The sequence below is a fragment of the Diabrotica virgifera genome, chromosome 3 (assembly GCF_917563875.1).
Source record: "Diabrotica virgifera virgifera chromosome 3, PGI_DIABVI_V3a".
Lineage (NCBI taxonomy): Eukaryota > Metazoa > Arthropoda > Insecta > Coleoptera > Chrysomelidae > Diabrotica > Diabrotica virgifera.
The window spans coordinates 105,267,250-105,281,950 of NC_065445.1; the positions used below are offsets into that span (position 1 = coordinate 105,267,250).

General features: G+C 31.6%; 1 protein-coding gene across 2 annotated transcripts in view; it reads right to left on the bottom strand.

Annotated features, from left to right (window-relative positions):
- LOC114343399 (ATP-dependent RNA helicase me31b) overlaps positions 1 to 13,293 on the bottom strand; it is a 51,021-nt gene extending 37,728 nt beyond the window's left edge. Inside the window, exons 1-2 of one of the 2 annotated variants that reach the window (XM_028294216.2) lie at positions 13,160 to 13,293; positions 12,653 to 12,820 (exon numbers count right to left, since the gene is read on the bottom strand). In XM_028294216.2, coding sequence (XP_028150017.1) covers positions 12,653 to 12,708 — 56 coding nt within the window. In that variant the 5' untranslated portion in view covers positions 12,709 to 12,820; positions 13,160 to 13,293. Of the gene's footprint in view, positions 1 to 12,652; positions 12,821 to 13,094 lie in introns of both variants that reach the window. The other variant, XM_028294215.2, reaches the window with a different exon arrangement.
- Between the last annotated feature and the right edge of the window lie 1,408 nt (positions 13,294 to 14,701).

Here is a 14,701-nt window from a genome sequence, read left to right on the forward strand (position 1 = left end):
CATAGGATTCAAATTTAAAAAAGAGGATAACAGAAAAGCGCTTTGTGAAAGAAGTTCTGTTGTACACAAGAGAATTGAGTTTCTGAGAAAATAAATATAACATATTTAAAGAAGAAGGATCAACTTTTGTATATTTAGACGAAACATGGATATTTTCTAAGGGTGCTACCAAGAGAACATGGCAAGATGACAACATAAAATCGATCAAGCATGCTAGTGGAGAAGGGAAGCAACATATAATTCTGCACGCGGGAGGGAAGACAGGCTTTATAGAAGGTGCTGATTTAATATTTTCGTCTACATCAAAAAACAGTGACTATCGTGACAATATGAACACGGAAATGTTTGTGAAATGGTTGCGTGAAAAACTTCTTCCCGGATTAAGTGAGCCCAGCGTAATTATTTTAGACAATGCGCCTTATCATTCAGAAATACTAAACAAAAGTCCAACAAATTCGTGGAATGTAGATAAGATTAAAGAATGGCTAACAAATGAACGCATATCTATTCCACAGCATATATTAAAGTCTGAGTTGTTACGTTTGGCAAAAGAACATGCAAAACCAAAAATCTTTGTGGTGGATCAGGTTACTGAAAGTTACGGGCATCAAGTTTTACGTCTTCCACCATACCACTGCCAGTTTAATCCCATCGAATATATATGGGGAATAGCAAAATAATATTACGACAACCATATTGGGCCTAATGGGTATACAGACGAAGCGGTTTGGGAAACTTGGCGAGAAGCACTTTCAATTGCAACTCCAGAAGTATGGCGGAACTGTATATACAAGTGCGAAAAATTAATTGAGGATTGGTGGATTCGTGAAAATAAAATTAACGAAATAAGCCCAATCATAATAACAATTAACGGTGACGACAGCGATGATGATGACAGCGATGGCGATGATAGTGTGAACAATAACGACTAAATCATTTTAGTAAAAAAAATTGGTACGTATATTGACTTAATAATATTTAGCATTTTACTTAAATATTTGATGTTTACATAATGCCCTGCTGTAGGATTTCCGGATCCTTTTCAAGGCGTGATTTGTTTGAAATCGAAACTATTTGTAGATATTGTAGGTACATACGTAATATTATAATATTGTTTTTAATAATTTTTATTTACGGGAAAAATACCCCATTATACATATAAACTATAAAATATACATGACTAACATAGAAAACATGCGATCTGATAAAAGAATAAAACAAGCTCAAATTAGTTTACAATGTCATATAAACGCTTTTTACACGCGTCAATTGACTTTAATTTAAAAACATCCAACGTCAATATATCACTTAAATTGATTGTGACTTTATAGAAAACCATTTTAGAGATTAAATTAAAACATCAACAATACAGCAACGTTTAGCCTTCTACCTTTTATAAGTTATAATTTGTTTTATTTTTATTATATTGATATTCATGCAACAATTAATATTAGGTATACTGATTTTTGGCTACGGAACACGGGCCTACGGCTCTATTGAAATGTTAGCTATCCTGATCCCCAAGTATATGTAAATCAGGTTGGCAATATTGACAGTTGAAGTAGTCTAATAAAATGGTCGTCACGAAGCGTTGCATATGAATTATGTCTCCCAGTAAATATACCTAATTAATAAGTACTCGGCAAGCTTCCTTCTCCAAAAGGTTATGGACTCCAGTTTTACATGCCAAGAGTACATTCAATAAGAAGTAAAGTTTTTTAGTGTTGCTGTTTATACCGACCGGCAGTGTTGTGAGTGACCGCAAAAAAATGGCAGTCCAAGGTTTAAATGGCGCGAATTCAACCGTGAGTTTGTATCCGCAATTAACATCTACGAACTTTTCGTCATGGAAATTTAGATTAGGCAATCTTCTAGATGCCAAAGGTGTTAAAGATTTTATTACCACTGAAGTAACTGCAACGCAATTCACACAATTATCAAGAGACGAGCAAAATCAACATAAAAAGCATGATGCAACAGCAAGATCGATCATTGTCACATGCATTACAGATGAACATTTAGAATATATTCGTGACTGTGACTCAGCATTCGAAATGATAAAAAGTTTAGAAAAAGTGTTTGAAAGAAAAAGTATTCTTTCTCGTTTATATGTGCGGAAAAAGTTGTTAACGTTGAAATATAAACAAGGTATCGATTTACAAAAATTTTTCGTTGAATTCGATTCTTTAATCCGAGAGCTTGAATCGACTGGAACTACAATCGAAGAAGATGACAAGGTATGTCACCTTTTGTTGACAATGACAGATACGTTTGACACCGTTATTACTGTCCTAGAAACTTCAAATGATAAACTATCTGTTGATTTCGTTAAAGCAAAATTATTAGATGCAGAATTGAAGCTGAAAAATAATGTACAAGAAAGTGAAGAATCCTCTTTTTATACGAAGCAATACAATAAAAAACCCCGATGCTCATTTTGTGGACTTGAAGGCCATCTAGTGTCCAATTGTTTCAGAAAAAACAATAATCGAGGTAGATTTTTTCGAGGAAATAACTATTCCCGTGGCAGAAGAGCCAATAATGATACACAAGGTAAACAGAATATACATGTAGCCGAAGACGAAGTAAGTTTTATCACAGCCCTACCAGCTGAAAATCTCAAGAATGATGACAGCCAAATTTCGTTTATAATAGATTCTGGAGCATCACAGAATATGTGCAGCAATAAATATAAACAATTTATAAGTAATATTATTGAAATTGAGCCTGTTGGCATTAAAATAGCAGATGGAAGAGTGATGACGGCTCGTACAAAAGGTAAATTAAAAGTTTATTACAATGAAACTCCTATTAACATTGATGTTCTCATTTTAAATGAACTAGAATATAATTTATTATCAGTCAGTAAACTAAACAGTTTAGGTTTCACAGTAGTATTTAAAGAAAATAAGGCTGAAATAAGAAAAAAGAACTTTAAACTTATTTGCTATAAACATAAGAGTAACTTATTTGCTGCAAATTTTCAATTAAATAATTTTCAATCTAGTTTAGTAGCAAAGCATAGCGATAAAGACTTATGGCATTTACGTTTAGGACACGTAAATAGAAGGGGACTACAATTGTTGGGACTTCCCTATTCAGATAAACTATGTGACTCGTGTCAACAAGGAAAAGCCACAAGGCAACCTTTTAAAGAAGTTATATACAAAAAATCCTCTAGAGTTGGGGAACTTTTACATGTTGATACTTGGGGACCATCCAAAGATCCCACATTTTCTGGTGAAAAGTATTACTTATCAATTATTGATGATTTCTCACATTTTAGTGTTGTATATTTAATGACAAGAAAAAGCGAAAGCGAATCACATCTTATTAATCATATTGAAAAATTAGCTGCAGAAGGCAGGAGAGTATCTAGAATAAGAATGGATAAAGGTGGAGAGATGTCTTCTAAATATTTTAAAAACTATTGTATACAACATGGTATAGTACAAGAATTTACTGCAGGGTACACACCTCAGCAGAATAGTATAGCTGAACGATTTAATCGTACTATTTTAGATAAAGTAAGAGCAATGTTTGTAGAAACAAATCTTCCAAAGAGTTTGTGGGGAGAAGCAGTTAGAACAGCTGTTTATCAGCTTAATCGAACTCCATCACGAGCAATTGAATTACAAGTACCAGCAGAAATATACTTAGGCAGACTTGACTTGTCTAAACTTAGAATTTTTGGTTCAAAAGTATGGTACTACAACCTACCAAAGCAAAGTAAATTAGAACCAAGAGCAAGTAAAGGTGTAATGGTTGGATACAGTGGTGCTGGTTATAGAATTTGGAATCCACTGACCAAGCAAATCAAAATTTCAAGAGATGTTGTTTTCGATGAAACACAGTATAAATATTCTCCAGAAATATCGTCGAATAATCAAAATGTTGAGGAAATTTTACCAAGCCAAAATGAATTGGAAACATTTGAAACAAATTATGAAGAAAGTACAGTCCAAACATTAAGAAACACTACTGAAATTAATTCACAAGATGAAGAACCAGTAAATTTACAAAATACCAAAATTACTTCCTCCAATAGAGAAATAAAACAACCTTCGAAGTTCAAAGACTATGAACTTTATTATGCATATTGCTTAGTTACATCAACACCAGTAACTTATGAAGAAGCAGTAGAGGAGGATGAATGGAAGCAGGCAATAGAAACAGAACTAGAATGTCTTGAAAAAATGAACACGTGGAGTGAAGCCACAAAAATACCTCATGATCAACAAATCATAAATACAAAATGGGTATTTAAAACAAAAAGTGATGGCACGAAAAAAGCTCGCTTAGTCGCCAAGGGTTATGAAGAAGAAGTGTTTTTAGATATATATTCACCGGTAGCTAAGATGGCAAGTGTAAGAATTTTATTATCACTGGCTCTCAATAACGACTGGAAGGTATACCAATTAGACATTCCTTCAGCGTTCATCAACGGAGTGCTACAACATGATGTTTATATTCATTGTCCTAAGGGTTATAAACGACAAAGCAAAGTTCTCAAACTACAAAAGGCTTTATATGGACTAAAAGAATCACCCAAATGCTGGAACCAACGATTCAACAAATGGGCAATCAAAATTGGTTTTAAAAGTGCGGAAAGTGACTGTTGCGTTTATACAAAGAAAAATGTGTGTATGTGTATATGGGTCGATGATATCCTATTGTGCGGTGAAGATAGCGATTCGATTCAAAAAATTATTGAAAGTTTAAAAAGTGAGTTTAACGCAAAAAATCTTGGTTGTGTAAACAACTTTTTGGGTATTGATTTTGAATATTCTGTAAATAAAAATGATGTAAAAATGTATATTTCTCAAAAACCCTTAATCAATAAGATAATTGAGAAATTTAATATGACGAATTGCAATGTTAGCAAAACACCAATGGAAACAGGTTTTCAGGTTGACAAAACTAATGCTAATAATCAAATCTCTGTCAATGTGCCTTATAGGCAATTAATTGGAAGCTTAATGTATATTGCAGTGGGTAGTCGCCCTGACATAATGTTTTCAATCTCTTATTTGAGTCAATTTCTCGATTGTCCTGATGATATATTATGGAAAGCTGCTAAACGTATTATTAGATATTTAAAAAATACAATTAATTTCTGTCTTATATACAGTAAAAATATAAAAAGAAAACCTTTAATATTTGCATATTCAGACTCAGATTGGGCAGCAAATGTAAATGATAGAAAAAGCATGTCAGGAGGTATAGTATATTTTCTAGACAATCCAGTTTCATGGTATTCAAGGAAACAGAGCACTGTTTCATTGAGCAGTACTGAGGCCGAATATATTTCATCAACTGTTACATGTTGTGAGTTATTGTTCACAAAAAACTTAGCAGAAGAATTATTGAACGAGAAAATAACTGGTAGTATATTATATATAGATAACCAGGGAGCTATATGTATTGCAACAAATTCATTTAAAGGTAAAAGGTCTAAGCATATAGACACAAAATATCATTTCATTTGAAATTTAATTGAAAACAATGTAATTACTTTACAGTACATAAATACAAAATCAAACTGTGCTGATATTTTCACTAAAGCTCCTTCAAATGAAATATTCTCATGTCTCAGAACTTTGATCAAAATTCAAGAATGTTGAAAGTTTTTATAGATTAGTACTTTTATACTTTAGGCACAACTCATGTGAATTATCTATTTGCTTTTTTTATTTTTTTATCATATTCTCATGTTAATATTTTTTGAGTTAATGAAAGTTATTTTTTGAATATTTTTCTATATAGGTATGAGTTGTAACCTGAGTAATGTAGGATGTATAAGTATGTTTTTATGATTTCATTTTGTTCAATTATTGTCAAGACTTGGTTAGAGTCAAGATTGTTGTTTAGTCGACAATTCATCCAAATTTACTATTTATGTAAATGTTGTATAAATTGAGAGGGGGTATTGAAATGTTAGCTATCCTGATCCCCAAGTATATGTAAATCAGGTTGGCAATATTGACAGTTGAAGTAGTCTAATAAAATGGTCGTCACGAAGCGTTGCATATGAATTATGTCTCCCAGTAAATATACCTAATTAATAAGTACTCGGCAAGCTTCCTTCTCCAAAATAATGAACTGTTATAAAGAATCACGAAATTATGTCGTTTAGGCTTCTGAGGCTATACAAACACCTAAAATTTAAAATTATTTGATTTATATAAGAACCTCCTCAAATAAAAAATTACTGCGCCCATGTGTAAATAGTTAAACTACAGCGGACCAGTAAATTCGTTCATTTCTTTCTTAATCCATGACCGGTGTAAGTCTACCGAATAGACTTTACTGTAACAACTAGCCATGTTCCTCATCAGCACAGGGTGTTTCTAAATAAGTGCAACAAACTTTAAGAGGTAATTCTGCATTAAAAAATAATGACAGTTTGCTTTATAATCGTATATTCGCAAATGCTTCGTTTCTGATATATTATGGGACGTTAAATTTTTTCTTACAAACTGACGTCTTATTTATTGCTTTAAAACCGGTTGAGATATGCAAATGGAATTTGATGGGTTTTAAGATGTATTTATTGCACATTTTTTGACATACCATTAAGAATTTTATATTCGCCATTGGCGTGCATACGGGTAATATGATTGGTCATATTACCCATATGCGTAGCAGTTATAATGCGTAGACCAAATATTGCTACCATATTCCAAAACTGATCTAATAAGGGAACAGTATTCTCCTTTTCATGAACATTTTTCAGTGCGTCACAAATTATAGAAAAAAAGGTAAGTCCGTGATAATACACATTTATGACATTTATTCTAACGTGACATTTTAGTTAAATCTGACAGTTGTCAAATTTTATTTTCAATTTGGAATAAAACCAAATCAATTGTGTCTATTGCATTTATAAAATGGTATTTTCTTTCATTTGTATAGTCTTATAAATTGTACAGATTATATTGATAATAGTATTATTTTATTTAATAAATAATTCTTTTTTGATTATGGCGCCATCTATCGACAACTAGAATAATCACTAAACTAGAATAATTACCAAATTATTCACAGACGTGCCTTTTTTTCTGTCACATACAATTTAATGCGTTAGAGAGAAATCGAAAAACTGTGACGCACTGAAAGATGATCATGAGAAAAAGAATAGATATTTTTGAGACAATAAATATTATCAAATTCAGAGAGACTATGTTTCATGAAACCTAAAAGTTTCATGGATCTATTAGATACATAAAAAAGTGGTTCCTGAAGCTTACTGTAGGGTCAAAAATTACCCCAAGATCCTTAAATGTTGTGATTACCTCCAAAATATTTGGTCCAATATGGTATTCAAATGAAATCAGATGTTTATTTCTAAAAAATCGCATTACCTTACATTTATTTATATTCAAATTCAAAGCATTTAAGTTACACCAATCCAATAATCTACTTAAATCATTCTGTAATAAACTACAGTCATTGGAATTTTTTATGACTATAAATTTTTAGATCATCAGCATAGAGAAGAATATTACTATGATAAAAACAATTTTTTGTATCATTTACAAAACAATTAAAAAGCAGATGAGATAAATGTCCACCCTGTGGAACACCAGAGGTTACATTGATAGTAGATGACAAAAATTGGTTAATTTTTACAACTTGAGTTCTATCTGTGAGATAGATCTCCATCCAGCCAATAATCTTCCATGTAAACCAGCATTATAAAGTTTAGAGATTAGGACAGTATGATTTAACTCTATCGAATGCCTTCAAAAAGTCAGTATAAATGACATAAACCTGGTCATACCCTTCAAGAGCATCCAACAAAAATTCTTGTAAAACTAAAAGATTGGTAGTAGTAGAACGTCCTGGAATAAATGTTGGTCGGGCAGTAAAGTAGGATTCAATAATGGACCAAGTTTTGCAGCTACAATCCCTTCAAAAGATTTAGCAAAAACTGAAATTTTAGATATAGCTCGGTAGTTTTCAATATCTTCTCTATTACGAGCTTTATGGACTGGGTAATATAATTTCTCTTCCATATCTCTGGAAAGACACCCGAGCCTGAGCCCAATGAAAAACTAAATATTTTTTGTAGAATATAACTCAGAATAAATCTACAATTAAATATGAACAGAGGGGATATATTATCAGGTTCAGAACTTGCTTTTAGATCAATCTTAGATATAAATTCAAATACATCTTATACAGTAATATCACAAATTTCAACACAAAGACTATTATCAGAGTTTACAGCTAGATAATCTGTATTACTATAGTTGATTTTTTAACCAAGAGGAGTAAACTAAAAAGACAGATTTACACCCAAGAAAGTTACTAGAAAAGTCACCAAATTCATCTTCTTTTTTCGTTGATCATATCACCTTTCGATGATAATCCATACATATTATATTATACAGTGGAACCTCGATTATCCGTCTCTTCATTAACCGTCACCTCTGTTAACCATCAGGGTACATACAGAAGTTATATTGACTACATAAGCAAAAATTTAAAGACAGATAAAGAAATCGTTGAAATGGCAACAAAGGTGGACCAAACAGATTCAGAAGCTGACACAGACTTGTAATTTGACTGTAGCTATGTTTATGAACCTATTGTAACTGACAAAGATTTGCGTAAATAATCTAATAGAGAAGCTTCATCGCATATGCAATAATTCATCGAGTAGTATTCTCAACAAGAAGAAGCCAATAAAGTAGATTGCATGATCTGTTAAGAAATTCAGCCGTCGCAAAATGTGAAGCAACAGTAAAACTGTCACAAAATGTGAAGCAACAGTAAAACACACAAATCACTCTTATTTTGTCAAACAAACCATACAAATGAAATTTGAGAGTTGTACTATGAATTTTTTTTTTTTTTAATTTTATTAACTGTCTTCGATTATCTGTCATACTCTTGGTCTGGTGCCCTGACAGATAATTGAGGTTCTACTGTACTAACACATCGCTAAAGAGTTCTAAAACAACTGTTTTTATATAAAAGTAGACTAAAAATCTAAAAATTAAAGGAATAATGCAGAAAAACAAAAAATCGCTGATATACTTAATTAACCTATAAAATGACAGAAGTGCCAAACAAAATTTGATAAATATCATTAGTGTCAAAATTTAATAACAGTGGAGTAAACTTGCCTGCAGTTGGACCAATTAGAAACAAGCATTATGGCGCAGTAAATTTGAATCACTCCTCTTGGTTAAAAAACAAACAATAGTAACATAGGTTGAATTAAAAAATTTACTAAAGAAATTTGCTTCTTCTTCTTCTTCTTCTTAAAGTCCGTCTCCTATCGGAGGTTGGAAATCATCACAGCTATTCTTATTTTACTGGCGGCTACCCTAAATAGGTCGATGGAACTGCAGCCGAACCATTCCCTCAGATTTCTTAACCAAGATATTCTGCGCCTACCGATACTTCTCTTACCCCTGATTTTACCCTGGATGATCAGTCTCAGCAGCGAGTATTTGTCACCTCTCATAACATGGCCAAAGTATTCAAGCTTTCTTGTTTTAACAGTAAGTACAACTTCACATCCTTTTCCGATCCGACATAAAATTTCGGCATTCGTCACCTGGTCCACCCAAGATACACGGAGCATTCTACGGTAACACCACATCTTAAAAGCTTCAATGTTTTTAATGCTGCCCATCTTCATGGTCCATGACTCAACTCCGTATAATAAAGTGGAGAAGATATAACACCGCAGCATACGCACTCTCAGATTAAGAGAAATTTGCTATATTTTGGGAATTATCGGAAGTTATATGCTCATATTTCATTGTGTTTGGCAAATCAAAACATTTTCTTTTATTATTTACATAATTCCAAAAATCTTTTTTATCGTACATAGCAGTTTTTAAATTATTTAGGTGAATCTGATGACATGTTTTGTAACAATCCCTAAATTCTTGACGCAAATTAGAAAAAAGATCATAATCCTTCTTAGATCCTGTCATTTTGTATTTTGCATGAGCAATCTTCTATTGAAATAATATATGTTTTAAATGAGGAGTGTACCATTTCGGAAATTTTGAGTTTTTGCATCTAGTTTTTGGTACAAATACAGTAGAACGTCGATAATCTGGACGTCAAAAATCCGGACTGTCAATAATCCGGATTTGTATTTAGCAAAAATATCTGATTCTTTTAAAATAAATTAAGAACTTAGTTGCAAAAAACGAACCTCTACCGCAGTTCAAAAATATTTTACAGATTTTTTAAAAGCCCAAATAGTGTCTGATGTTTTTACTGTACACATGGTGCTATTATAAATTAATTACAATACAGTGTTTAAACGTAAAAAATGTTTTGATTAATTTCACCTCCTAGACACTTTACTGTACAAGAGAAAACATAAAATTTTAAAACGTTTGTTGTACTTTAACCCTTAAACGCCCAAGGGTGGGTAAAAAATGTCCACCTAATGCGTATTCCCTTGTAACATATTTATTACGTGTTTAAAAATTTTTCAAAAATTATTTATTGTTAAAAAGACAGCCTTTTATCGAATGTTAAATTGTTTCTACCGATATTTTTGAAAATAAAAGTAATAGCTAAGTTAAATATGGGCTGGCATAAAAAGTACACCCTTGGTAAAACTTGTTACTCAAGGTTTCTATATAATTTCTCGTTGGTAGCAACATAATCCATATATTATCGACGTATAATTACATAATCGACATAATTATCCGCCAATGAGGAGGCTGAAAGGAAGAATATGGAGAAAATGGACAAATTTGAATTACTGCCTTTTACTGGTATGTTAATTTTGATGTACATTGTAATTTTGTTGTAAGATTTGTAAATTGCTTATATTAATATTTTACAAGATTCTGTGTTTATTAAGCATAAGATCCTTAAGTTTAATCCATTTGCAACAACTCTCAATAAATATATTAGCTATTTTCGAGGTGGACATTTTTTACCCACCCTTGGGCGTACATGGAACCTAAAAAAGGTTGGGTGTTTAAGGGTTAATGTGTATACTGGCCTTTTTTGAGGTAATTTCGATAATCCGGATAATTTGATAATCCGGATGGGGTCCGGTTCCAATTAATCCGGATTATTGACGTTCTACTGTAGATTAATACAGGAATCTAACAATTCATAAAATTTATCAACTCTAATTATTTACATCTGTCTCATCAATAACCCTATCCCAGTCGACTGAACCTAAATATTCATTAATAAGGATATAATTAGCATTTTTAAAGTCAAAAGAGAAATAATCATAGCTAAGAGAGTCTAAAATAATATTTCCAATAATGTCAAAGGACAAGGTTGGATGATAGCTATCACATTTTAATAAAGATTGATCAGCAATTTTTAAGTTTGTTATTATTTATACTAGAAAAAATAAGATCTAAGAAACCCCTATTACAGTTTGGAACATTATTTAATTGAAAGAGATTTAAAAATGCAAAACTTTCTGAAATACATTCAACTTTGTTGGTAATATTTCCAATTGCTCTTGAACCATATTCATCATTTTCCCAATGAATATTTGGTAGGTTACAAAACTGTACTGTGTTTCATATAAGATGTTTAATGAACAGATAAGAAAAATGTTTTTAATAACATATTAGAAGATTCTCAACAAAATAGAAACTAAATTTTACCATTACAAATTGTTTTAAAACAACTTGTCAAGTGAGAGCATGGAGCTGCAAAAGTTACTACAGTACTTAAAAAAAATGAAATCTACAGTTACTTGAAGAATGTATTAAATCCACTAAATTTTCTCTTCTTTTTCATCCCTGTAACTTATTAAAAGAAACATTATAGAAGTTTTCTTTTCAGGAACTTTTAGCCCTCAGTAATAATGTAATCATTATGTGTTTAAGTCTTTCAAAAATACTTATTAGTTTTCTTAGGATTCGAAAAAAATGAATGCATTTAAAAAGTATTGTAACAAAATTTTGCGCCTACATTCTTAAATTAAAATGAAGTATTTTTTATTTACCCAAAAAAGTTGGGACTGAGACCAGAATTCATTAATATAAATTTCATATCCGTAAACTGTCTACACTTGTTCAGAACTAGGACCTTCCTTTTAATACTTTCAGAAAAATTTATTACTAAAAAAATTACTATGTTACTAAGAAATTAAAAGCAGACTAAAATGTTTTTAGTTGAAGCTATTCTAAGTTAATGGTAAAGACAAAAAATAGTTAGGCAGGTATGGTATAGGTCAGCGGTTCTCAATCTGTGGTACATGTACCACTGGTGGTACATTTCATTTTTTGAGGTGGTACACAAAACGCAAAAACAGCCAAAATCAGCACCACTATTATAGTTAATTAGATCACCTAGTTAGATATGTATTTCAGTTAGGTGGTACCAAAAATAATAAAGTATTTGGTGGTACATGACACAAAAAGACTGAGAACCGCTGGTATAGGTGACATTAAAAAAAGTGCAATTAGTAGACACAAGAAATTTCAAAAAATACTGGTATTCACTGCCACAGGTTGACATTTTATTTATAAATGTTCACTTTTAAAATGTAGCTAATATTTTTATCATGCACAAGAAACAAAAAAAAAGACACAAATTAGGAATATAATTTTTAAAGTAAAATTTAGTTAGACTAGCCATAGGCTAATATGAAACTTTTAGCAAGCAATAAAAAGAAATAAATCGGAATACTTACACTGTGTTGGGAAGTCCCATAAGGTGATTATTGTTTGATTTTATGGTTTCTGTCATATTTACTGTCCAATATAAAAAGTCTGGGTTTATAAAACCCAAAATTACACTACAATATGTAGGATAAGCCTAATATTTGTTTAATCCCAATACACAGATGGACTTGACTGATCTACAATATCCAATAACAAGATTATTAGTTTTGTTTATTTGGCATCAAAATATAATATTCATATTAAAGAGATAAAACAAAACAACGAAATTTAAATATAACTGTAACAGTATAAAAATAAAATTTTTATAATTTAATAAAATATTATATTCTAAAAATTATAAAAGATGTTAAATATTATTAAGGATCCAAGTATAAGTACTAAAAATTAAACAAGATGGCTTCCTAATGCCCCCTTCATTGTGTGAGCAATACTACGTTATTTTAATATTACCTGATTGTTAAACAAAATTATGTCATTGAATTCTTATTATCTTGGTACATTTCTCAGCCAAATACCTTTTAGAACTTATTTTAATGTTTTAATAACACGAATTTCAGATAGAAAATCTTTTTCTCTGCTTTTTCATTTACATTAATGAAACTAAAATGTCTAAAACCTATATGACATGAATGACAGCAGCAGCATCTGGCGGAAGGTAGGAGGGGAACTGGAGAACTCGAAATTCAAACTTGGCGGCGATGCCATTTATTCAGCAGCTAAAAATCCGTGTTTTTTAAGAAAAATAATTCGAGAAATCAGATTCTCGTAATCGAAACAAAAAATGTAAATTTCTAAAAATGTAACGCTTTTAGTAAAATATGAATATAATATAACATTTTGCTTTCAAAAAGTTTAAAAAGGTTGCAGAATGTGTAGCTTATAAGGAAGAATTACAATCCTCCACTAGAGTGCACAATTTTTATACATAAGTTATTTTAATCATATTTTTTAAATATAATTTAGTCAGTGGCGGCTTTTGAGGGTAGACAGGATAGGCCGGGCCTACCCAATAATTTTAAGAGCTTTAAAATTGAAAAAGATACAGAAATTATGTTCTTCTTCTTCTTCTTTTTGTATAGACATGACTCTGTCTGTTTTTTTCAATGTGCCTCTAGTAAGTTGTCGTTCCATCGTTTTCGTGGTCTTCCCACTGATCTTCTTCCTATTAGGGAACCGTCTCTCGCTGTCCTGACTACTCTATTTGTTGTCATTCGGCTTATGTGGTCATTCCATTCTATTCTTCTGTTTCTTACCCAGTTATTAATGTTATCCACCTTGCATCTCCGTCGTATATCTGTACTTCTAGCTCTGTCCCATAGAGTCTTACCATCGATTTTTCGAAGGGTTTTCATCTCCGCTGTTTCGAGCAATATTTTTGTCCTCTCAGTGTCGGGTCGTGTTTCTGCCGCGTATGTCATTATTGGTCTGATGACTGTTTTGTAAATTCTGCCTTTCATTTCTTTTCCGATATTTTTATTTCTCCATATTGTGTCATTCAGGCAACCTACGGCTCTGTTTGCTCTATTCACTTGATCTTCCACTTCTGTTTCGAGCCTTCCGTAGCTAGATAGTGTGATGCCTAGATATTTAAACTCCATCACTTGTTCTATTATCTGACTTTCCAGCTCCAATTTACATCTTATTGGATCCGCTGTTATAACCATGCATTTTGTCTTTTTTGAGGAAATTAACATGTTAAATTTTCTGGCGATTATGTTGAATTGGTGCAGCATACGTTGTAAATCATCTTCACTTTGAGAGATTAGTATTGCATCGTCCGCATAGCAGATTATTTTAAGTTGTTTTTCTCCCATTTGGTATCCTTTTTTAGTTCTTATTTTTTTATTATTTCGTCCATGATCAGGTTGAACAATAAAGGACTCCAGGAATCCCCTGTCTTATCCCATTGCCGGCTTCAATTGGGTCAGTTAGTTCATCTTTCACTTTTACTTTTATTGTGTTGTTCTGGTAGATGTTAGAAAAATCTGGTTAGAAAAATTATGTTAAAGCATGTAAATAACTTTTAAATGTACTAAATCACTCAATACATCAGCGTC